Source organism: Dermacentor andersoni, chromosome 4 (assembly GCF_023375885.2).
Source record: "Dermacentor andersoni chromosome 4, qqDerAnde1_hic_scaffold, whole genome shotgun sequence".
NCBI classification, from domain to species: Eukaryota; Metazoa; Arthropoda; class Arachnida; order Ixodida; family Ixodidae; genus Dermacentor; species Dermacentor andersoni.
In genome coordinates this window covers 36,904,826-36,930,726 of record NC_092817.1, presented here as the reverse complement: position 1 = coordinate 36,930,726, position 25,901 = coordinate 36,904,826, and the positions used below count along the sequence as shown (strand labels likewise).

General features: G+C 46.2%; 1 protein-coding gene across 1 annotated transcript in view; it reads right to left on the bottom strand.

The window, feature by feature from the left end:
* Positions 1-25,901, bottom strand: part of LOC126536932 (P protein-like) — a 359,119-nt gene that overhangs the window by 322,854 nt on the left and 10,364 nt on the right. The window contains exons 2-3 of the mRNA XM_055073617.2: positions 24,316-24,387; positions 16,266-16,507 (exon numbers count right to left, since the gene is read on the bottom strand). Coding sequence (XP_054929592.1) covers positions 16,266-16,507; positions 24,316-24,387 — 314 coding nt within the window. The remainder of the gene's footprint in view (positions 1-16,265; positions 16,508-24,315; positions 24,388-25,901) is intronic.

Sequence of the window (25,901 nt, the reverse complement as noted above, 5' to 3'; positions counted from 1 at the left end):
TGCTTTCTGACCTCCACAATGGATATATCACAGTCTATCACCTGCCACTCCCAGGGCGGTACTAGCTTAGCTGGAGGCATCAAGTGATGTTCGAGAACTGGGACGCCCATTTCCGTGCTAAGTTCTCGTGCACGCAGTGAGAAAGGAAGTCTCATAGAGGGTCTGTTATGAAAAAGTGTTTCACACGTCAAGTCGTTAACGGTTGTGAAACACAGATATTCCTTATTAGAGCGAACCTTGAGAAAATACGTTCAGCTGATGTTTGTTCTCTGAAGATGGAGTGGCCACTCATCTGACTCTACATATAAACTTTCAACAGGGCTTGTCCTAAATGCGCCAGTGGCCAGACGGATACCCAGATGGTGAACGGGGTCTAACATCTTTAGCGCGCTCGGTGCGGCAGAGTGATATACTACGGCACCATAATCTAACCGTGATCGAACTAGACTCCTGTAAATATTCAATAAACACTGTCTGTCGCTACCCCACGTTGTGTGGGATAGGATTTTAGGTAAGTTCATTGTTCTAAGACATTTTTCTTTAAGATGCTTTACGTGAGGAATGAAAGTAAGCCTGGAGTCAAGTATAACACCAAGAAATTTGTGATCTTTGTTTACAGGAATTTGTTGTCCGCCCAGTTCTACGCAAGGATCTGGGACCAGGCCTCTCTTTCTTGTGAAGAGAACACAAGAACTTTTGTGGGGGTTGACTTTAAATCCATTTTGGCCTGCCCATTTGGACACCTTGTTTAAGCCCTGCTGTACCTGTCTTTCGCATACTGTGAGGTTGCAGGATTTGAAGCCTATTTGTATATCGTCTACGTATACGGAATAAAAAATGGCCGGTGGCAGTGAAGCACGTAGTGTGTTCATCCTAACGATAAAGAAAGTGCAGCTGAGCACGCCTCCCTGGGGTACACCAGTTCCCTGCGTAAAAGGACGTGACAGTACATTACTGACCTTCACTCAGAAGGTAAGATTTGACAAATAGCTTTCAATAGTGTTCAGCATATTTCCACGGATGCACATTTCTGTCAAGTCTCGCAAGATACCGTAACGCCATGCTGTGTCATACGCCTTCTCCATGTCCAGGAATATTGATAGGAAAAACTGTTTATGAACAAATGCATCGCGGATATTTCCTTCAATGCGCACAAGATGATCGGTTGTCGATCGTCCTTCTCTGAAGCCACACTGATTGGGATCGAGCATATTGGCGAGTTCAAGGAAATGTATGAGTCTGCGATTAACCATTTTTTCGAAAAGCTTACAGAGACAATTTGTAAGAGCTACGGGCGGTAACTTGCCGCCAAGGAAGGGTCTTTACCCTGCTTAAGAACAGGGACCACAATCGCTTCTTTCCATGTGAATGGGAGGTATCCCGCAGCCCAGATAGTGTTGAAAGGTGTGAGAAGTGTAAGTTGTGTGTCAGTATGTAAGTTTCTGATCATGTCATACATGACTCGGTCAGGTCCCGGTGCAGTGCTTTTGCATGTGTTCAATGCAGCTCTCAACTCGGCAATACTGAAAGGCTGGTTATACGGTTCATTCTGTCTGGATTTTCGTAAGATTGGCTTGCGTTCTTCTATTTCTTTAAGTTTAAAAAAGGATTGGGAATAATGGATTGAGCTCGACACGCGCTCAAAGTGCTCCCCAAGTGAGTCTGCCTGAGCTTGCAGGGTATCGCCTTCTGTGTTTACCAAAGGGAGTGAATATGTTTGCCGCCCTCTTATTCTATTAACCCTGTTCCATACTTTGGCCTCATCTGTATACGAGTTGATGCCCGATAAAAACTTTTGCCAACTCTCTCTTGAGGCCTGTCGGAACGTTCTCCTGCCTTGGGACTTTGCTTTCTTAAAGTTAACAAAGTTCTCCGCAGTGGGAGAGGCGCGTAGCAACCCCCACGCTTTGTTCTGTTTCTTTCGAGCGATCCTACATTCGTCGTTCCACCACGGGACACGCCGTTTACACGCCAAGCCATTTACTTCCGATATGCATTTAGATGCGGCATCTATTATGAAGGCTGTAAAATACTCCACAGCAGCATCAATTTCTAACGAAGACATGTCAGCCCATGAGATACTAGTGAGAGCTCGGAATTTCTCCCAGTCAGCTGTATCAACCTTCCACCTAGGAGCCTGTGATGGATATTCGTTTTCTTTAGGTGTTCTTAGCAGTATGGGAAAGTGGTCACTACCGTAAGGATTGTTGATAACTTCCCATTCGAGTTCAGGCAGTATGCACGGGGAAACTAGGCTGAGGTCAATTGAAGAAAATGTTCTGTTTGCGAGAGAATAATATGTGGGTGCCTTCTTATTCAGCAGACACGCAGCAGAAGAGAAAATGAACTGTTCAACAAGACGACCTCGTGCATCTATTCGAGAATCGCCCCACAGGCAGTTGTGCGCATTGAAATCCCCAAGGACAACGTAAGGTTCTGGCAATTCATCTATGAAGGACTGAAATTCATGTTTAGTTAATTTGTAATGTGGGGATATGTAGAGCGAGCAGACAGTGATAAGTTTGTTTAGAAGAACAGCACGAACCGCCACTGCTTCAAGGGGCGTTTGTAGCTGCAAACGTTGACACGCTATGCCTTTCTGAATAACAATGGCAACACCGCCCGATGATGCGAGAGCATCATCGCGATCTTTCCGAAAAGTAACATACTGTCGAAGAAAAGTTGTGTATTTTGGTTTTAGGTGTGTTTCCTGCAAACACAGCACTTTCGGATTGTGTTTGTGGATGAGTTCTTGTACGTCATCAAGGTTTCTAAGAAGACCTCTGACGTACCATTGAATAATTTGTGTATCCATATTTAAAGTAAATTGATGCTGTGTTTACGGAAATGGAAGTGATGCCTTAGTTTACAGAGCTCTTTCGAGGCCCTGTAACCGGGGTTTGGCCCTTTCTGGAGCGTTCGAGGGAGTCTCGCCGCTCCTTAGGCGTTTGGTGCGCCTTGAGGACAGGTGTAGGGCCCATTGCCTCTAGTGAGGCTCCGGACACGTGCTCTTGCGAGCGAGAAGTTTTCAGAGAGAGTCCCGCCTTGGAGGGCAATGCCCCTGCGCCCACCAGCCCGGAGGTCGATGGGGCTCCCTGAGGGATTTGGCTGCGCCGGCTGTTGCCAGCGCTGGAAGGGGCCGGGGAGGTTGGGGCAGCCTCGGCTGCGCCCACGTTTGGGGTCGATGGTCCCTTCTGCTCGGTTGGCGGAGCAGCGCTAGCTGCAACCACCGTGGGGGCATATGGCGTAACTGCCGACTCACTGCCTGTGGGTCGGGCAGCCGCCGGATGCCGTTGTGGCACTGCCCCCTGACGCGCCACTTCGGCAAAGCTTTTCTTTGGCAGGTATGCTACCCGCCTGCGTGCCTCTTTGAACGATATGTTCTCTTTTACTTTGATCGTTACTATTTCTTTTTCCTTCTTCCAGGAGGGGCACGACCGCGAGTACGCGGCGTGCTACCCATCACAGTTTACACAGTGGAGACTATATAATTTTGTCGAAGGTGCGCCCCTGAGATTCTGGACAAGTCTTATGTGGTTCGTCACGTGGTGTCGCTGTCGACGGGGAAGAATGTGCACGTGAATGCGAATGTTTTCGGAGTAGGAAAGTCACAAATAACAAAAAAAAGAAAAATAAAGGCGGTGCAACCTGACGATGATCAATGGATTTTTATGGCACAGGGGCCAGGGAAGGCAAAGAGCGCCAGACAATGGTATGATAAATTCGCTGTAGTGATCAATGTCAAGTGGTGTATGTAACGCGGCTGTAAAGTGGACTAAATGCCTTCGCTGTAAAATGCATAAAATATTGGTTCAAATCAAATTATGACAGTGGTGTACGGAGCGTATACTGATATGTTGGACGAAAATAAAAGATATGCTACAAAGAGGTGACATACTAAAATATGGGAGCTCTCATAAGCACTACTTCCTCATCAAGGCCCTTCGAGAGTAACGGTCTGGAGGAATGCGCTGTATCAAACGCTATCATCGCAACAGCGCCTTCTCAAGAGAGACTGCGCTATGAATTCTTGGGGCTCATGACGCGTAGCAAGCGGACTTCAAGTACAAAAATCGAGTACTATTTACGTGTTGAACAGTGCTTCCTTAGCAAAAAACACTGCTGGATGCAGAGGGAAATGTCTGTAAGCCAGAGGGAAGTGTTTTCTTCCTTTCGGCGTCTGTTTCTTGGCACTCCAATAAGACGTGGATGACGGTCAACTTCTCACTATATTTACCACAGGTGGGAGGCTCATCACCTGTGAAGAAGTGGCTGTGTGTGCCGTGCGTGTATCCCATTCTAAGCCGATACCATTCTCAGTAGCATCCCAGAGGTGTTCCCAATAGCTTCTCAATTTTCTCAGCAGGAAAAGTTTCAAATCTATTGCCTCAACAGCTGCGGGAGCCTTGCGAGTTCTCGTTGCTGTGGACGCAATTAGTTCATCGGCAAGCATATTACCCTGAATGCCTCTGTGGCCAGGAATCCAACATATCACGGTACGTTGAACAGATGCATGGCTAGTGCACAGAAGCGAGTAAAGTTCAAGTATTACACGATCTCTGTGCTTTCGTAGTGACATCAAAGCTTAAGTATGCTTAATGAGTCTGTAAGTATAGTTGCCTTCGGTAAATTTATTTGCATAATGTTTTTTACAGCCGACAATAGCGCATAGGCCTCAGCCGTAATGATGCTGGTTAGTGGGCGGAGAACGTCTGATTCGAAAAATGATGGTCTAACTGCGGCGTAGGACACGCCCTCATGTGACTTTGATGAATCTGTGTAAAATTCCCAGCATGAGTACTTCGCTTGCAGTTGTAGAAAGTGCATTCGAATGTGTTCGTGTGTAGCGTGCTTCGAGACTTCTACAAATGACGTGTCACATTCTGCAATCTCCCAGTGCCACAGCGGGAACGTCCTTGCTGGCGTCTTCAGACGGTGTTCTAGAAGTGAGACACCCATTCCTTCACTAAGTTTCCTGACACGCAGCGAGAAGGGTTGTCTGAATGTGGGGCGATTACGAAGCAGCGTAGCACACGTCATGTCATTTATAGTTGCGTAGCATGGATGTTCAGGGTTTGAATGCACTTTCAGGAAATACACAAACCTAGAGCATGATCTTTGAAGTTCAAGTGACCACTCAATTGATTCCACCTATACACTTGGTGCAGGACTTGTCCTGAAGACGCCTGTGGCCAGGCGGATTCGTAGATGATGAACAGCGTCGAGTACCTTTACCGCCCTCGGTGTGGCATAGTGATAAATTACAGCGCTATAATTCAGACGAGATTGTATGAGACTCTTGTATAGGTTTACCAGACACTTTATATCACTACCCCTTGCTGTGTGCGAAAGAACCGTGAGAAAAATTCATTTTCTTTAGACATTTATTCTTAATATACTTGATGTGGGGTATGAGGGATAGCTTGTAATCAAGCATGACACCGAAAATAATGTGCTCTCTATACAGAGGAATCCGTTGTCCATCGAGTTCAATATTAGCATCTGAGACCGAGCTGCACTCCCATGTAAAAAGGACGCAGGAGCTCTTCTGCAGATTTAACTTGAGCCCGTTTTCATAAGCCCATTACGACACCCTCTTCAGGCCAAGCTGAGCCTGCCTCTCGAGAATTGAAAGATTACACGATCTGAAACCTATTTGCACACCGTCAACGTGTACTGAATAAAATATCGCGCTTGGAAGAGAGGACAGCTCTGTACTCCACCCTGCAACACCCCAGTTTCGTGGAGAAACGGCCTGGAGAGAGCATTAGCAATTCTGACACATGTGCGGTTAGATAAGTAGCTTTCTATAACATCAAGCATATGTTTCCGCGAATACCCATCTCCGACAAATCTCGTAATATCCCGTAGTGCCACATCGTATCGTACGCATGTTCCATGTCAAGAAAGAGACAAAAAGTACTGCTTGTGAGTGAAAGCGTCACGGATGTTTGACTCCATGCGTACGAGATGGTCGGTTGTAGAACGATCTACCCTGAAACCACACTGATCAGGGTCATGCATTTTGTTAGATTCGAGGAAACCTATCATACGATGATGTATCATCTTCTCGAATAACTTGCAAGGACAACTTGTAAGCGCTGTCGGAGGTTGACCATAATTAAAGATGAATCTCTACCTTGTTTCAATATAGGAACTACAATAGCGTCTCTCTATGTTGAAGGGAGGTATCCGGAAGCCAAAAAGGTGTTAAAACGTGCAAATAGTGTTATTTGTGTGTCTTTATGCAAGTTCTTTTTTTATTTATTTATTATGCCTCAAAGGTCCCTGAACAGGACATTACATGAGGGGTGGGCACATATTGAAAAATCGGCGTGTCAGGTTCGGTAATGCGACTTGCAAGATGGTCTTCGATGGCAGCTTTGAAACGAGTAATGTCAGTGATGAGAGCGATGTCAGAAGGAAGGGTATTCCATTCACGGGCTGTGTATAGAAAAAAACGCTGATACGCAGTGGAATGGGCGAATGGTAGATACACAGCATTAGGATGCGTGTAGCGGGAAAAACGATGGGCTGGAATGATTATTTGGTTACCTGTGGGCTGTAAATGAAAGAACCTATAAAATAAAAGACGACGACCACTTTTGCGGCGGGAGGTGAGCGAGGGAAGACGCAACCTGGATTTTAAGGCTGAAGCACTTGTATTATAGTAGTAGTGAGAAAGAATGAATCTGGCAGCATGGTTCTGAACCGATTCAATGGTATTAATCATATTAACCTGGTGGTTGCCATAGATAGCACAAGCATATTCTAGTTTAGTTCAGATTGAGGTTTTATATGCTAGTTTGACTGAGGGAGATGCTGAGGACAAGTTACGGCGTAGATAACCTATAATCGGTTGCAGGAATTAGTTAACTGATTGATATGATGGGTCGAAGATAAGTCACTAGATATATGCACTCCTAGGCGTTTAAATGTTTCACACTGTGTTAAAGTGCAGTTGTTAAGAGAGTAGGACGGTACTACATAATTACGACGTCGATGAAAGCACACGTGAAAACACTTACTGACATTGGGGGCATGCACCATTTGCTGCACCACGTCTGGATTTGGAGGAGGCCTTCCTGAAGAGCGGATCAATCTAAAGCATTTTTTATTTGTCGGTATAAAACGCAATCGTCCTCGAAAAGGCGTGTTCATGTTTGATCATGTTCTACCGATCCTGTCGGCGCCGGGTGCAGAGCTCAGACATGCGTTCCATGAGGCTCTCAATTTGGCAATACTGAAAGGATGATTATAAGATTCACTCGGTTTGCATTTCCAATCCGGTGCCTTACGTTCCACTATTTCTTTATATTTAAGAAACGACTTAGAATAATTCAGTGGGCTAGTGCTCCCGAAGGGTGTCTGCCTGATCTTTCAAGGTTTTCCTTTAATCGTCGACCAGGAATAATAGATGGGTTTTCTGCCCATTAAGCCTTCTAAGCCCATTCCAACGTTTCGCCTCCTCTGTGTAGGAATTTATGTTTGAAAGAAACTCTTCTTGCTCGTTCTCTTAGGTTGCCGTCGCATCCGCCTTCCCTAGGATTTAATGTGTTTGAACTCGATCAGATTTTAAGCAGTTGGCGATCGACGTAGTTGGCCCCATGCTTTATTTTGCTTTCTTTCTTGCGCGCCTGCTTGCAGTCTTCATTTCAGCAAGGGATTCGTCGTTTGTACGAGCGAACCCTTGCTTTCGGAATGTATTTCTCTGCTGCGTCACTGATAAATGCGGTAAAAGACGCTACTGCGTCATTTACACTAAATTAGTTGAAAAAATCTCGTGATAAAAAAGTCGATTCCTTAAAAACTTTCCAATCAGTAGAGGCCAGTTTCCACCTAGGGTCATGAGGAGAAGAGTCATCTTGTTTTACTAAGCTTAGAGTTAATGGAAAGCGGTCACTTACGAATGGATCTTCGATGACATTTTATTCGAAGTCGAGAAATAGGGATGCAGACCCGATCGTCAAGTCTGTTGATGAATATGAATTGTAATAAAGATTATAATACGTTGGCTCCTTCTTATCGAAGACACATGCATCGGAGTTTACTAAAAAGTTTTCTAATGAATAGCCCTCTCGCGTTGCATCGCGAGTCTCCCCACATCGTGCTGTGAGCGTTAAGATCTCCCACGAGTATGTAGGGCTTGAGAAGCTGATCAATAAGGTTATAGAAGCCTGTTTTCACAAGATGATGATACGGCGGTATATAAATGGAACATACAGTTACCAACTTGCTGAAAAGAATTGCCCGAACAGATACTGCTTCAAGAGGAGTCTGAAGGGCGACTTGTTGACAAGATACTGACTTGTTGGCAAGCTACTCAATTGCTGGCAAACCACTGACTTGTCGGCAACTATTGCTACACCGCCAGACGAGGCATTTAGCTCATCACTGTCTTTACGATAGATGGTATAGAGACAAAGAAAGTGCGTGTGTAGGTTTCAGATGTGTATCTTGAATACAGAGCAACGTAGGTTGTTTGTTTAGGATTTCTGTAATATCGTCGAGGTTATGAAGCCCTTTGAGATTCCATTGTGGCATTTGTGTCTCCATTATGAGAAACGTTTTTTTGTGCTATGTGTTTAAAAGACGAAGATTAGATCAAGGCCACGGGCCCTTTCCAGGCGCCATTACACGTGCTTTGACTTTTTTTGCAGCGATCGCTAGAATCTCGCCACGGTTGTTGTGTTCATCAGCCCTTGCGAGGCGCTAGACACGCGCTCTTGCAAGCGTTGTGTTTGACGTGAAAGCCTCGAAAGGTAGGACGAGGCCTTTGAGGCCACCAGGCCGAAGGTCGATGACCCCTTGTGCTGGGATGGCGGAGCAGTGCTAGCTGCAGCCGCCAAGGGGGCGGCTGGCGTCGCTGGCAGCTCACTGCGTCTAGGCCGGACAGCCGCCGGAAGCCGTTGTGGCGCTTCTCACTGACGCGCCACATCTGCAAAGCAGTTCTTTGGCAGGTATGACACCCGCCTGCGTGCATCTTAACATTAAACGTTTTCTTTGACTTGAAGTGTAACTATTTAACTATTTCCTTCTCTTTCTTTCACGACGGGCAGGACCGCGAGTAGGCGGCGTGCTGACCATTGCTGTTGACACAGTGTAGAGTGTCTTCACAGGATTGAGATGGATTCTCGTGGGCACTTCACTTAGTGAGCCTCGGCAGTTCTGTGAACTGTGGCCGAATCATTGGCATTTAAATCATCGGAGAGGATTGGGTGTGTACGGTCTGACCTGGATCTTTATGTAGCCTGCCATCAATGGTCTTTGGCAGCATACTTGATCCGAAAGTTAGAATTAAGTGCTTAGTTTCAATCTCTTTTCCGTCACGCCTCACCTTAATTCTCTTGACGTTGATCACGTTGTGATCCCTCCAGCCTTCTAGTAGTTAGCTTCAGTCAGCTCCATCATACCAGCATCGGAAACGACGCAACGGGTCGTGTTCTTTGTTCGGCGCGACGCCACTGTCACTGGAACATCTCCAAATGATACTAGATTAGACAGTTTCTCATGTTGCTTTTTATCGCGGAGTTCTAACAGCAGATCACCGCTAGCCATCGTTGATGCTTTATAACCTGGTCCAAGTGGCTCAGTCAGACACTTCGAAATCGGAAAAGGTGAGAGTATCCGTACTTGTTTTTCTGATTTTTCAGAGTGGATAACGTGAAATCACGGGAATAATCCTTTTTGGAGACCAATAACCTGGAATATTGCATCGGTGCGCCCTCTTTTCTGAGGGCGATCAGGGAGTGGGGGGGAAGGAACTAGCCACAGGTGAACGTACGTGTAGCTTATGGTAGCAACGCCAGTCACTCACCATGGAGTCATACAAGGGTACGCAGCAGGGCCTGTAAACGCAGGTCCTACAAACGCCAGCTGTACGTTACCACTATAACCGAATTATATGACATAACCTAGGTTGGCTACTCACATAAGGATAACCCGTGCTGCCTGGAAGGTCAAAATGGAAGTGAGTAGAAGACAGGAAATATTGAAAGTAAGAGAGAAAGACGAAGATTGGCGAGGACAGGAAAATGCAGCTACCAGTTTTCCCCGGGCCGGTCACTCCACAGGTGCCGTTTACGTGAAGCTGAGGCCAAAGAGGTGTGTTGCCTCCGCCGAGGGACTTATAGGTCCAAACACTCAGCATCGGCTCAACCCTCCGGCAGGGGCGTAGCCAGGGGGGGGGGGCTTCAACCCCCCCTGGCTACGCCCCTGGGCGTAGCCCCCTCTGGGTGAAGCCCCCCCCCTGACCTCTGACCCCCATGACCTATGATCTCTGACCCCCTGACCTTTCGCGGAATGTTCATGTACTCTGTAACCTCGGGGATGACCTCGAGACTGAGCTTCCGGAGTACTGTGCGGCCAGCCGGGGTTAGCGAGAGACGACGGACTTGGGCTGTGTTGTGAGCGTCTAAGAGCTCCTCGATGGTGTTGTGCATGCCTAAGGCCTCTAGACTTGCGGTGACCGCGTGGTCCGGAAGGCCCAGGGCTGCCTTTGTGGTTCTTCTGATCATTGTGTTCAATTTAGCTAATTCTGTGGCTGCGAGTTTTACATATGCTGTCGAGTACATGCTTCTGCTTGTTATGTATGCCTGCAAAAGTCGAAGCAGCTCGCCCTCGCCCATGCCGTGGTGCCGATCGGTAACCCGGCGAATGAGCTGTAGGGTGTAGTTGGTCACCCTCTGGAGTTTCTTTAACATAAGCCCGCAGCGCAGCGTGTTCTGAAAGTCTAGCCCCACTATCTTGATGATGGGGCGCTCCGGGATGGTAAGTCCTCCTATCTTAAGTTCAAGGAAGCGCCTGCCCCGTGGTATTCCCCTGGGACAGCTACTTCTGTCGCGCTTGATCAGGATGTGATGTGATAACTTTATTTGGAATACGGCGATTGGGAGGCCCGGGCCTGGGGCCGCCTAGATGGCCACTGGGAGCTGCTGCTCCCGTGCGGCTTCCTTGGCTCGCTGGACGGCCTTAAGTTGGTCTTGGAGTTCTGAGCTGAGCAGCACGGCCGACCACCACGCCCGTAGATTTTCTGGGGAGACTGCCATTTTATTTTGGTATATTTCACATCCCCACAGCGTGTGTTGAAGGGTCGCTCTAACAGACTTGCATAGCTTGCACATATCACTCTCTTATATATCGGGGTAGAAAGTTTTTAGTTGCACGGGACTCGTATAAGTTTCTGTTTGTAGTCGCCTCCAAGTAACGGACTCAGCTCTGTTCAGTTTAGTGTGAGGCGGTGGTAATACTCGCCTCCGATTTTGATAGAATTTGGTAATATCGCTAAATCTTGTTAATCTATCTTTTTCTCTCCAAATTTCCTCCTCCGCGTTCTGCTGACCGATGGAAGTCACTCTTTGCTCAGCTCGGCGAGTAAGACCTCGAGCTTCGCGGTGTGCTACCTCGTTGAGGTTGACTGCGGCAATGTCTGGAGTCGTATGCGCTGGGAACCAGAGCAATTGCCTGCCGTTCTTCTCTGCATTGGAGAATTTTGCTTCATTGACTCTGATGATGTGCCATGCCTCAGGAGAGATCCTACCTTCTGCATAATTTCTAATGGCCGCTTGAGAATCGCTAATGATGTACTGAGCATTCGAGGAGACAGATGCAAGTGCAATGGCTACCTCCTCTGCTGTCTCGGAATGTTAGATATTAACTGATACGCTTGTAAGGTATTTTTGGGTGTGATCTACGATTACTGCTATGTAGCTATTTCTGTGTGGGTATTCAGCCGCGTCTACGAAGGTTGCTCTGTCGTCTGACCCAAAGCTTCGGATCATATTCTCTGCTCTACTCTTGCGTCTGCCGTCGTTGTAACCTGGATGCATGTTCTTGGGTATATTTGATACTAGGAGTTTGTCCCGAATTTCTCTCATCGTTCTCTTTTCCCCGTATAGAATGTGGTAATTAATTCCTAGTTTGTTTAGTATATGCCGTCCCGTTTCCGTTTTCGTTAGTCGTTCTGCTTGAGATGTTTTTGTGCTTCTATGAGTTCGTCCAGTGTGCTGTGGAGTCCTAACTTTAGCAAGAGATCCGTGCTCATACTGATGGGAATCCCTAGTGCTAGTTTGTATGCCTTTTTATCAGGTTGTTAATTTTAGTCTTTTCAGCTACAAACCAATTGTGGAAGGCTGCTATGTATGTGATCTGACTGATTACGTATGATTGTAATCATTACGAATGATTGTGCAGCGGTGGCGTAGAGGTAGAACACCCGCCTCCCGTGCAAGAGGTCCATGGTTCAAATCCCGGTGCCGCGCAATTTTCCACCGGATTAAAAAAAAAGAAATCCGCGTGTTGATAAAATTGCATGAACAGGCCTGGAGTGTGGCCTGTTCCCGGTGACCAGAACCGGTAACGCACTCCCTCACCAGAGCAGGATTGGCCACCCTGGTGCAGTACTTGGCCACAACCTCCTATATGAACACAACAATCAAACCCCGGCCCTCAGTCCCCAGCAGCTGCGAAGCAACTGACCACGGCGGCGGTCAGACCTTCGACGCAGCAGAGGGTGCTAAGAATCCCTGGCTCCGGACAGGCCGCCATTGGAACATGAGCCTGGCAACGTTTAATGCTAGAACGTTATCTAGTGAGGCGAGTCTAGCAGTGGTATTGGAGGAATTAGAGGGCAGTAAATGGGATATAATAGGGCTCAGTGAAGTTAGGAGGCCAAAAGAAGCATATACAGTGCTAAAAAGCGGGCACGTCCTATGCTACCGGGGCTTAGCGGAGAGACGAGAATTAGGAGTCGGATTCCTGATTAATACGAATATAGCTGGTAACATACAGGAATTCTGTAGCATTAACGAGAGGGTGGCAAGTCTTGTTGTGAAACTTAAGAAGAGGTACAAAATGAAGGTTGTACAGGTCTACGCCCCTACATCCAGTCATGATGACCAGGAAGTCGAAAGCTTCTATGAAGACGTGGAATCGGCGATGGGTAGAGTGAAAACAAAATACACTATACTGATGGCCGACTTCAATGCCAAGGTAGGCAAGAAGCAGGCTGGAGACAAGGCAGCGGGGGAATATGGCATAGGCACTAGGAATAGCAGGGGAGAGTTATTAGTAGAGTTTGCGGAACAGAATAATATGCAGATAATGAATACCTTCTTCCGCAAGCGGGATAGCCGAAAGTGGACGTAGGAGCCCGAACGGCGAGACTAGAAATGAAATAGAAGTCATACTCTGCGCTATAACCCTGGCATCATACCAGATGTGGACGTGCTCAGCAAGGTGCGCTGCAGTGACCATAGGATGGTAAGAACTCGAATTAGCCTAGACCTGAGAAAGGAATGGAAGAAACTGGTACATAAGAAGCCGATCAATGAGTTAGCGGCAAGAGGGACCCGAAGAAAAATGGCTTTACTGGCACAGGATAATATCAAGCTCTTCATATCAATATCAACTGCGGGCTGTCCGGAGGGTCCACGATGGCGCCATAAGGCTCGGCCTTACGGTGCCGACGTGGACGCGGTCCACCCCGGTTTGAAAAGACTGGGCTTCAGAACTCTAATAAAGTTTTGTGAATGAATGAATGAATCACGTGGCAAAACTTAGCTACATAACAACCCGTCGAGGATAATGAAACAGCCTTTGACAAAGATTTGCCAAAGGCTGCTGTGAGACACGTCATCCCGCGTTCATCGCACGTTAATCCCCATTATGTCATGATGATACTTCTATCATGCCAACGGCAACTAGCTACTTGAGACGATCGCTACGTGTGTCGCATGTGCGTAGCGTGCACAGGTGCGCGAGATCACGTGAGCGGGAGCCAGTTTCCTTTGTGCCAAGGACGCAGGAACAAAATGGGCACATTTATAGCATTTGATCAACTACTCCACGAGAGCTTCGCTTCACATAGATTCCAATATTTTCGTTGGATGTGCATAACATTTATAAGTAGTCATCCCGCTCTGAAGAGCTCCCTACATCTGAAAGAGTTGATATCTCAAATCTAATTATTCCCTCCGTATCTCATCCGGACACTCATAATCCACCCTTCAGAACTGAAAGATACATTGAAAAGTTCTACGCGTGATTGCCAAACAAGAGACGAGTGCACAGGCTCAAGGTTGCGTGGCGAAGCCGCGATGGTGTTGAAACCTTTCACCGTTGGCTCGCCCGCAATTGCAGCCACATGCGTTAGGCCATGCTCGCACAAATTCAGTCAAACTAAATGTCCATCCCATAATGCGACAAAGCAAGCAACTGCAGATGATTCAAGAGACGCAGCCGCCGCAAATTGCGAAACAACAACCCAAAAAGACGGTCAACTGACCATAGAGTATGCGACGCTTATACATGACGAGTTGTAATTAAATTCTAGGGTTTTACGTGCCAAAATCATGATATGATTTTAAGGCACGCCGTAGTGGAGGACTCCGAATCAATTCTGACCACCAGGAGATCCTCAACGTGCCCCCAATGCACGGGGCATGGGGGTTATTGCATTTCGCCCCCATCAAAATGCGGCCGCCACGACTGGGATTTGATCCCGCGCCCTCGGGCATATAGCAGGGCAACGCCAAAGCCACTACGCCATCACGGCGGGTGCTTAAACGTCGAGCTAGAGTTGCTCTTTTAGGTAATTTTTCTGACCAAATGGGCCCTACGAGCAAAGCGCAAAACGCTTCAATAAAGAGAAAATTGGTATCCACATATGTAAAGGTGGCACGAAACCTCGCGAACCCTCCTTGCGGATTTACAGAAGTAATTTAGGTTAATTTTTGTATCAGGACTTCAAGTTGCCGATTATTTTGCCCTTGCCTTAGATTACCACCTCAGCTAGCCAGAAGGTTAGCAGATGGTAGACTAACTGTCCAAAGAAGGCAGCTGTATTGATTTCGATAATAGGAAGGGAACTTATTCTTATTGAGTGGTGAAGCTAGGGCTTGATTTCTTTCTAAAGACCCGTACCTGTTTTTCTTAGCTTCGTGTGCCGTTCAAACGGATGCCCAGTGTTCTTTCAGTGATTTTTTCTTTACAATGCCAATTATAAATTTGTAGAGAACATGGGCTGTACATAGCATTGCCTCTCCAGCAAATTGTGAGCCAAGTGCAAAAGTTGTCGCTTAAGAGCGGCAACATTACTGCGAATCAGGTGCCAGGCACGCTTGCTAGCTTAGCGGTGGCGTGCGCTGCGATCATCGGCGCACTCAAATTTCTTGCAGATCGACCAAGCCTATACAACCGCGATAGCTTCAGTCTGAGCGAATTAACATCTCTCTCATCAGCATGCACCGCGATTGCCGTACACGCATGATTACCGAAGCATCGCAGATGGCGGTGTGGCAAGACCCAGGCATGCATAAAGCAGGTTATCTATAATCTTTTACAAAAAGGGCTGCTTTATTTGGAGAGCCTGTCATCCAAGCTAACTAATTGGATAGCCTGGTATTCAAGTTTTTCTTTTTATTTTTCACAGAAATTTCATCTTCTGCTCGTGGCTATATTTTAGTCCTTTATTTTTATGTAATTCTTTTTTTGGGCGACTTCATCTTCGGCTGTGATGATGGTGCCCCATTATTCGACAAACTTTTGGCACTATCTTATTCAATGCTTTATTGGGTGACGCTGCCCGTTTCATAAAAGACTTCCTTGTCGGTGTCTATGCAATTAGAGTTACGGCAGTTCGCTCCAATTCTCAGCGGTATACCCAAAGTGTTAGCGCCGGATGGGCCACAGAATCGGGACAAAATGCAGCACCGTTGCAACCGTGAAAGGTGTCCCCACCGCTAAATCGGGACGTTAATCCATTCTATAGGTTAAAGACTTATGTGGCTACATAAGGTCTAGTAACAAAACTCGAAGCAGCAAGACTTGTTTTCCATCGGCAACTGCATCTGCAGAAAACGTATAATATAGGCGTCTGTCTCGTTGTGATGGAACGGACACCTTGTACATTATATTTTTATGTATGGTTTATGAGATATCTGAATCGGTTTAGAGCACTGATCAAGAACGGTCCGGAACCAATCATCAATGCATAAACCGGTAGACTCAGCTAACGAAAGCTGATAACAGCCATTCACATTACTGCACACGTAGCCAGTCGAAATCGCCGCACACTATCACAGTACAGGATCACGTGCAGTACACTAAACCCAAATTCAGGCTAAAGCTGTTTGTACAGGTGCGTTATCCTGAAAAAAAGAATGAACTGTAGCAGTGTTTTTGTGGCCCTCTGCTGCGATGGCTTACGAGGTCGGCATTCCAAAATAGTTCGCTCCGATAAGTGCGGTTCTGCAATCTACACTCACAGGGGCTGCCGCTGAGCGACGGAGTCCCTGGGCAGAGGAAACAGGTGCTCCCACTGCACTGGCGTCGGCTGCAGTGGCGGCGGCGCAGTGGGCACTCGGACCGGTGGGTCTGCGCTGCCCTCGAGCGTGAACACTGTCCACAGCCCGGACAGGTTGCCGAGCTCCTCGGAGATGAACGGCCCCCGAGCACGAACCCGCACCACGGGGTGACCCGGCTCCAGCAGCAGGCTCAGGTTGTGAACCGCGCGCGCAGAGTCAAGGAAGGACCGATATGACTGATGGGGTCCAACGGCCCAAAAGCTACACATGGACAGTGTTCTGGCTTTCCTTTTTCTTTTTCTGCAGCTCGAAACGAGGCAAAAAGAAACGCAAGACGAACGATACGTCCCAGCTTGGAGTTCGCACCGGTAAGTGACGCTTATTCGGAGTCCTTTGGTATAGCCTTCATTTGAAGGATGACTAGCAAAAAGGATGCTGCTGCCATCATCAGACACGTGGTATATAATACGTTACGCTACTGTCCTGCTGCATATGCCTGCCTGCGCCCGCTGCTCCCCATGTTGCTGCCGTGCTTGCTGCAGTGTTGACCAGTGGTGACGATTGCTCGAGATAAGGGCGCCAAGCACGACCCGGCTCATTTGGAAGCAGTTACGCAGTTTCTGGGCTCGGGCACGGCAGTGCAGCTGAGTCCCCGCCTCAACAAGACGATTTACAAACCTGTGGCAACATACACCTTGAAGAAAAAGTAACTAGTTCAGATTGCTAGTAAAAGATATCACCAACTCGAGCCTTCTTTCGACCTAGAAGGAATATTAGGCACTGGTCATCTGTAACGTTACACTACAGCTTTGCGGACCATTACACTCATCCGTTATGCAACAGGCACCTCAGAATCAGCGCACGAACGCTTTCGCAATCCCCCCGCATGCAACCAGAACTACCTCTGGTTAACCTCCCTGCCCTTTCTCTGCATTCTATTCTCTCTCTCTCGACGAGGTCAGGAGTCAAACCCGCAAACGCGCAGTCAGAGGCAGGACGTTGTATGTGTTGAGCCTCCGTAGCTACTACAGAGAAAACTTTTCCTCCTGTATGTATACTATGCACGGTCGCATTTGTCTAAGCCATGCTCCAGTCAAGGGTTTCAGTGAGGGCTAGTTGGCGGGAAATCATGTCATTTTAACAACGCGTGGACTAAAACTTTGAGGCAGAATGGTAAGCAGATCAGCCTATCGTGTCCTATGTTCTCAAATTCCGCATCTGACACGGCTTCAGGGCACCAACTCTGCACCATCGTGAACGCGCCCGGGACTTGAGAAGTGTGCGCTAGTTTAATTAGGGCAACATACCTCACTAGAAGTTTTTTCTGGCATGGTTGCTACATGACGGATGATAGGGTGCGTTCAAATTTCGTCCCATATTGAAGCCTGTCTACTTTGGCGGCTAAGACGGCAATGTACGGCAAGTGTAGGAGCACACACCAGCAGTGGCTAGAGAACACAGACTAAATGATGCAAAACGTTGCTATTAAGCTAAAAAAACATAAGCAGATAGAAAGAGAAATCGTTGAAGAGGAAGGAGCGGGGAGGTTGACCAGTGGAGCTGAGTCCTGTTGATCCGCATAAGCCTATGGGGGACGGTGCGGGGAAAAAAAAAAAAACGCTAACGCGGCTTTTCGCGTAAAACTGCGACTGAAAGAGCTTGCGATAGCAATTTCAGGAGTCTCTTGCACGCGGGTGCCACTGAAGTATACGTGCTTTCGCTCATCGATCGCCTTTTCACGTGCGCGCTGACGAACTTGCGATGATCGTGGCACAGTATAGCGAACACTAGAAAAATGACACCTTGCCTCTGAGGTATGGGTACACACGTTTGCGCCACTTCCAACCATTTGTTATTTTTATTGCATTTTTAGACAACGGACGCATCAGAAGCCTCAGACAAGATAACACAAACCAGTACAAACACAAACTATAGGAAGTAAAATTTAACTTCGTTACGCGTCTTGGAGGCACATATGACGCACAAGAGGCTTAAGACAAACGGCTCCAGGAACCAGTGCAAACACCGAACATAATTTCCATAATTTGCAACCATAATGCAATAATACAATCAAGCGGAAGGAAAAAGGGAACTTTTTTATTAAGAAAAGTCGGGGAAATCGGCCGCAGTAGTAGACGCGCACAATTCCGCGTATAGTGCGATGGGGTGCGGTGCGGAAAAAAGAAAGAAAGCGAGACGATGAAGATTAGCAGAGATGAAATGCACGTAATGCGTGTAATAATAATAATATTTGGGGTTTTACGTGCCAAAACCACTTTCTGATTATGAGGCACGCCGTAGTGGAGGACTCCGGAAATTTTGACCACCTGGGGTTCTTTAACGTGCACCTAAATCTAAGCACACGGGTGTTTTCGCATTTCGCCCCCATCGAAATGCGGCCGCCGTGGCCGGGATTCGATCCCGCGACCTCGTGCTCAGCAGCCCAACACCATAGCCACTGAGCAACCACGGCGGGTGTAATGCGTGTAGCCGGCTAACATTGTACCCATTCGCTATCTATGCACTTCCGCTCATTGCCTACAGGGTCGGGGCGTGGAAAGCGTTGGCACAGCCAATAGAGTCAAGGTAACTCCCAGAAAGAAACACTGAGTCAAGGTAACTTCCACAAATACACACACACCACAAAAAAAAAAAAAAAGAAACATCACGAGCGCTCTGGTTGCACGCCGCGCACACGCACTCTAGGCTCCCAGAACCGACTGCTCTGCAAGCAGGCGATCGTCTAGTTGAACAAACATCATCCCATCAAGCCTATGGCGCCATGGCTCGTATTGTGAGCCCTGGCAGAGGAAATACGCTTGCAAACGGCAACGCAATACAGGCGAATGTTTTCCTATTCACGCGGGACAGCAATTCGGGTGGGTGTCTGATGTGAATGCACGCTGTCAGTTGCGAATCGCGGGCCCAGCGACATTGAAAAGCCACTGAAAAGTGATGTGCTGTTATGTTTTTTACATCGCTTATCTTGCTTCCCAATTCATCTATGTCCGCCGGTCGAGAAACAAAGCGAGCTATCAGTGCTGGCGCCTACCGTAATCGGCCATTGTTTTCTTCCCCTGGGTCAAATATCTCCGCTGATTTGGTGCGACCTTCTGTACATGTGTAACTTGTCTCAATAAGGACGCCTGCTGTTAATCAGCTGTGCGTCGTCTTCTTTCCTCTGGCTTGTGTAGACAGCAGGGGCGCCTCGCGCACCATACTACGCACTATTAAGAATGCTTGTTGTTGGGCGGCTGGGGTTTGGCTGCAGCGATTGGTTGGGCAACGCCAACGGACGTTAACAATAAACATACGCGACGCTGGTCACTTCTACGAAGGGCGCTGTCGCGCACGTGTCTGAGCGCCCTGCTTCTCTGGAGTGATCGCTTCATTAGACACGAAGGGCAAGACGGGCGCCAACTCTTGAACGCTTCTCACAAAAAAAATAAGAAAAAAAATGAAATAACATTAAAGAAAATTTACTTTTTTATTTATAGAATACTGTCAATCCCCCATGGGGATTTTTACAGGGGTGAGCAACAAGTCACATCAATTAACACTACTAAAACATTCAATAAATGAGTACATAATGATTGGAGACTATTCAAGAATAGCAGTAGTAGATTCATACATAATAATACACACAACGAAACCAATGTACATCAACCAGCAGGAAAATAAAAAAAAAAGAACATGCAGGGTAGAAGGCATCATTCAAATACAGAATGCACAGAACAAAAAGTGTAGGCAAGTGCTTTCCTAGCACAAACTGAATCGGGATGGATTGCATGACGAAAGCAATTTGGTTACTTATATTAACAACATATTAGGCTCATGCAGCATGCTCAATTAAATCCATAAACTTTGCTAGTGTTGGCTGCTGTTTTGTGGCTACATCCAGTGCATTCCATTCACGAATTGAGCGTGGGAAGAAAGAATAACGAAACGTATTATTAATAAACGGATATTCTACAAGTTCCCATGCGTGCCGTCTTCTGGTCGGTCTGGTATCACGAAATTTAAAGTAAGAGTCGGGGTTTATACGGAATGATCTATGCAATAGTTGGTATACAAATTTGAGCCGAAAAAGCTTTGCTCGACTTTCAAGGGTAGCTAGACCAGCACGCTGTAACAGAGTAGTAGGTGAATCAAGGCGTCCGTATCTGTTAAAGATAAAACGCACCGCTTTTCGCTGCACCCTTTCCAAAATGGCGATATCGTTCGCAGTGTGAGGGAACCAGACAATACTGGCGTATTCCAAGACTGGGCGGACAAAAGTGACGTATGCAAGAAGCTTTGTTTCATGTGTAGAATATGACAAGGCCCGTTTAATGAAGAACAGTTTATTTAATGCTTTATTTGACACTTGACGCACGTGCTCTGTCCAGCTGAGATTAGACGATATTATGAGACCTAGATATTTATACTGGTTTACACTTCGAAGTGGCACATCGTTAAAGTGATATGGAAAATTAAGCTTAGACGCTTTATTTGTAATGGACATGAATAAGGTTTTATCAATGTTTATTGTCATTTGCCAGTCTATGCACCATTGAGCTATTTTATTCAAGGCAATATTTAATTTCACCTGGTCATCGCGGTGTCGTACTTCATTATAGAGCATGCAGTCATCAGCAAAGAGCCTGAGTTTCACGTCAGCATAGTTAGTTGTGTCATTTATAAATATTAAAAACAAAACTGGAGCTAATACATATCCCTGGGGAACGCCTGATAACACTGGAGCAAGGTCGGAGGAGCGAGAGCCGTACTGTACAAATTGGTAGCGGCCAGTTAAGTAATTAGTAATCCATTGGTAAATTGGGCCATCACCTAATATGTAATTAAGTTTAAGGAGTAGTTTAGTGTGCGAGACGCGGTCAAACGCCTTTGAAGTCGAAAAAAATGACGTCAGTTTGAATGCGCTCGTTAATGCCGAGGGCCAGGTCATGCAGTGTTTCGACAAGCTGTGTAACAGTGGATAATCCAGATCTAAAGCCATGCTGATTCATGTGGAGGATATTGTTCGACTCAATAAAACTTATGAGATATTTTAATACAATGTGCTCTAGAATATTGCTGCAAGTGCAAGTGATAGAAATAGGCCGGTAATTAGAAGGAGACGCTGCATTACCCGATTTGAGTACGGGAGTAATTTTTGCGATTTTCCATTCACCCGGAAGGCAACAGTCTTTCAAAGATTTGGAATATATGAGATAAAGATATCTGCTGACTGGCTCCGCGTACCATTTCAAAAAGCTGTTGGGAATTGCGTCTGGACCGCTACTTTTCTTTTCATTGATGCCTAATAGGAGTGAAAGAATACCTGCCTCAGTAACAGTAATTAACAGTAACACACGTGTATGGACCAAAGAACTATACTTTTTTTTAACATAACCATCAGTATTTTATTGGTCGCTTGAAGAAAATTTCTCATACGCTTATTTTGTCGCAAACGGCGCGTTTCCGCCACGCGCGGAAACCACCACTTTTGTCAGATGTCCCTGCACTAGATGTCGCATGTTCACATTTCGTATATTTTTGAGAATGTGTCAGAGAGAGCAGTTTCTTTTTTCACTTAGATGTGTGCAGATATTTGAAACTTTCAAATAACGAATTGAATATTGTCCTATTCTATTGGGTCTTCGAATAATATGGTCCCTATTCGAAAGGACGAATATTTCTTTAATAGTTTCCGATTATTTCAAATCGTGAACTGTGCGTGATCAAACAAAATTCGAGCAAACGTACGGTATACTTCATTACGCAGAAAACATGTGAAGCTACGCAATGGATGCAAACTACATTGCCCAAGGAGCCAAAATTTGCCGCCGAAACTGCGATTGTTCGCATCCTTGTAAGAGTCCTGTTTATGTGAACAAACTGCTTATTGGTTCAAAATGCTCCACTTAGGCTTTTAGTAAACAACGCTTCATAACGTGCAACGTAATGACAGATGTAATGGCTTCGTAACCTTGTAAATATATATAGGATTCGAATATCGCTGTACATAATGGTGAAAGTGACCATTTATTATTTGAAAACCATTTGAAAACTATTCGACATTGGATTCTATTTGCTTCTGGCCCTATTCACTTCGCATTCCTTTCGATCTCAAAAATTACAATTCACGCATCCCTTGTATTACCTCTCGTCTCACCTGTATTCATAAACAGACGATCGGCGGCACAATATTCGACGTGACTTCGTTTTTTCTTTTTTTTGGTGCAGAGATACCGCATATGTTGCCCGTGAGAATGCAATTTGCCTCTTAGCGCATAAAGCCTGTCACATACTCAATTCGATTCAATTCAAATTTATTTACCAGACAATACGCTGGTATAGGCCCGCTGGTCTAAAAGCCATGAAAACGGCTTGACGGGGCCCAGGTGGTACGTTACGTGGTAGCAGCTGCCACTATATGGCAGGTATCCCCGGCAGTAATTGCTGCATTGCATGGAAACAAAATGTACGAGTCGTGCATATCAGTCATTAATATATGTGCCTGCTTGGACTAACCTCTGTTTTTATAGTAAATAAAGTCTATATGTCTCTATTTCTCTCCAGAACGTCGAAGGCAACTGTACTCTGAAACTGAAACACCACTCGCACTGGCCATGCCGAAAGGCATTTTGTACGCCTGCTTTTGCCTGCTTCGACTTCCTCGCTAAAGAAGTCGAGGACACGTCCGCCAGTGCTCCCAATTACAGCTCACGGGAAACAGGGATTAGCGATAAGGAACACGGCACGCGAAACGCATACGCGAATGGGGAATGATGAGAAGCAGAGCTCTTAGTTAAAAAAAAAAAGGAAGAACGAATGTCCGATGAACAAGGGAGGATTTAGAGTAACTACAAGATGCTTAAGTCGGCGAGTATGTAACAAGAGCTGCAGCCCAACTTCAGGAGGAACGATGTAATAAAATCCGAACCCTGCCTGCACATGCTCCTAGAAAAAAAATTTGACTCGCAATCCCGGCCCAGCGAAATCGGATGTCCAGCGAAGCTGTTGCAAAACCACCACTACAACTGCTGAGCAGGGATACGCAGCGCTTAATTTATTGTTTGGGATGCTTGTTTTGAGCTTGTTCTTTATTGAACCGTACGCTGTTCTGTACGTTGTATGCGTGATTCCAACGAATGTATGCACTGTTCGCTTCACTTTGCTGAGTGTTTGTGGCCTCTGCAATAAGAGGGGGATGAGCCATTGCATTTTTGCTTGCTTAGGGGGGTATGAACCATTGCTGATCATGATAATTTATGCTCACAGATGGACACTAAAGATACCGACCACTGAGAGGCTACCAGCTTCGCTGTGAAACAGAAGCATTATACACGATACGTCGATAGTTTTATCTTTAGAGCTGTCGATAGCTTTTTTACGCATATTAAAACATTATTTGAACTGAATGCCAAAGCAACAATTACCTCTGATACAGCGCAGGCAGATGTTTGCAGGCGCAGTAGCAATTACGTGCTCCTCTCGATGTTTAGAATTTCATGATTTCAACGATTACAGTTCGAAGAACCGTTATAAGAGATCACAAAATTAAAACAATAAAATGTGTACTTCGATAAAGGAATGAAACACTCAGCCAATAGCACCGTTAAACTATTCAAGCAACTCGGCACCGAAAAAAGAAAAGCTAATTGATATAACAAAGCACGGCCGTAAAAAACAAACTCGGGAGTGCGAGTGAGCTATAAAATATTGCCACATCTCTAGAGATAGAGAGTGAGACAGAGAGATAATTATTTGCAGGAAGGCAGGTGGAACCGTGACTCAGAAAATATCAGATCAGTGGCCTAGATATCCCACTCGTTATGGTTCGACAATTCGGAAATGTTTTCTGACAGGATAAAAAAAAGTGCACCAGGTTTTTTAATCCCCTCGGTGACATGTGGTTATTCGCAAAGCCAAGCATTCTGGAACAAATTGTTTTCGGTTGGTCGGTCGTTCGAAAAATAAACTTCAGTTTCCAATAGCTTCCTAGCACAGCTTCAGTAAGGATACAGTACGACTCGTTTCCGGTGATCGCGACGCTGGTCCACGTCTCGGTCAGCTCGGGGATGAAGCTCATCACCACCTGAAAAGAGAGAGTGTCTCATATACCGGAGTGTTCTTTTGAGCCAAAGTCTCTATTCGAAAGGCGGTGAAAACGTAATACGTGTTACATTGGATTTTCACGTTATTTATTGTATTTTAATTTATTGTATTACAAATGTTACGTGCGAGTTACATACATGTTTTCGTTTAAAGAACACTAGCGGATAAAGCAAGCAGCCCCCTGGACCATCATTTCCGTAGTCCAGGATTGTGTGGTGGTAAAGGTATACGAACACTGTGCGTCCATTTTGCTCACGTTGGCCCCAAACTTGTGCCAGCTTAAACAGGCAGCTCCAGCTCCACCGAGTAGACGAATAGAAGGGAAGCAGAAGTTGCGTATTAGAAAGCTCAGCCGCGAAAAAAAAAATACGAAAGAAAAAAAAAACGACCAGGCAGACTTAACTTCAGTTGACATCTACGTAAAGCGAAGCATCGTTAACGTGATTGGCCCATGAACCATGTGCGTGTGATATGAAGTATGGTTAGTATTAAAGAGCAGCATGTTATACGAAGAAATTACTTTATATGCAGGGAGTTACAGACAGGCTGGATGTTTTATGCACATATTTACATGCAGTACAACATACATACATTATTTGTTTATTTTTTAGTGGTGTATCTATAGTGCCGTGTTGCACTCGTGGTGTTTATGATGCGTGGCTTTATGATGTGCTGTATGCTTGCTCGCTGAGCAGAATATTGGGCTCACATAATACTGGTTGCGCGTGCTGCGTAAGGGGCACACCGTTAAAACACCGAAAAGTGAGCTTACGTAAATAACCGCTACGTGCCTGTCTGCACTAAGCTCGCCTAATGCCAGCTGCCTATATAAAGACGCGCCTGGAAGTTTGCAAGCGAGGTATCCCGTCGTATCGAAGAGGCCGTTTGATAAAATTACGTGAGCTTACGTGATGAAATTACGTTACTCAAGTATTATTGCGCAACAAAAGAGACACGGACGCAAGAGAAGAAAAACACACGCCAAGCGCAATCTTTCAACTAAATTTATTGTGCCACTGAATCGGTTTCAGTGATTTCAGCGATTTCAGAAACCGATTCAGTGGCGCAATAAATTTAGTTGAAAGGTTGCGCTTGGTGTGTTTTCTTCTTCTCTTACGTCCGTGTCTTCTTTGTTGCGCAATAATACTTGAGTAACGGATTACCAACTTTCCCGGAATTGTGCTCTCATGAAATTACGTCGTTTGCGACGAGGCAGAAAGGTGGCCGGCGCCCAACTTCACACGGTGACGGCGACGCGCAGAATGAAGCGAGGCATGCCGAAGCGCCCGTTGCGCACGTGTCTCGCGTACCGTCGCACCGCACTGTCGTGAAGAAAGACGACGGGTCGAGGCTGTCATTCTCGTTCATTTGGCTGGCCTCAAAATGAAGAATGTTATGAAGATGACACATTCGGCGGGCAGCCCGCGGCGAATAGGGCCAGTTGCTCTCGCTCTTCTTTCTCACTCGTTCTAAAATTTATTTTCCCATACCAAA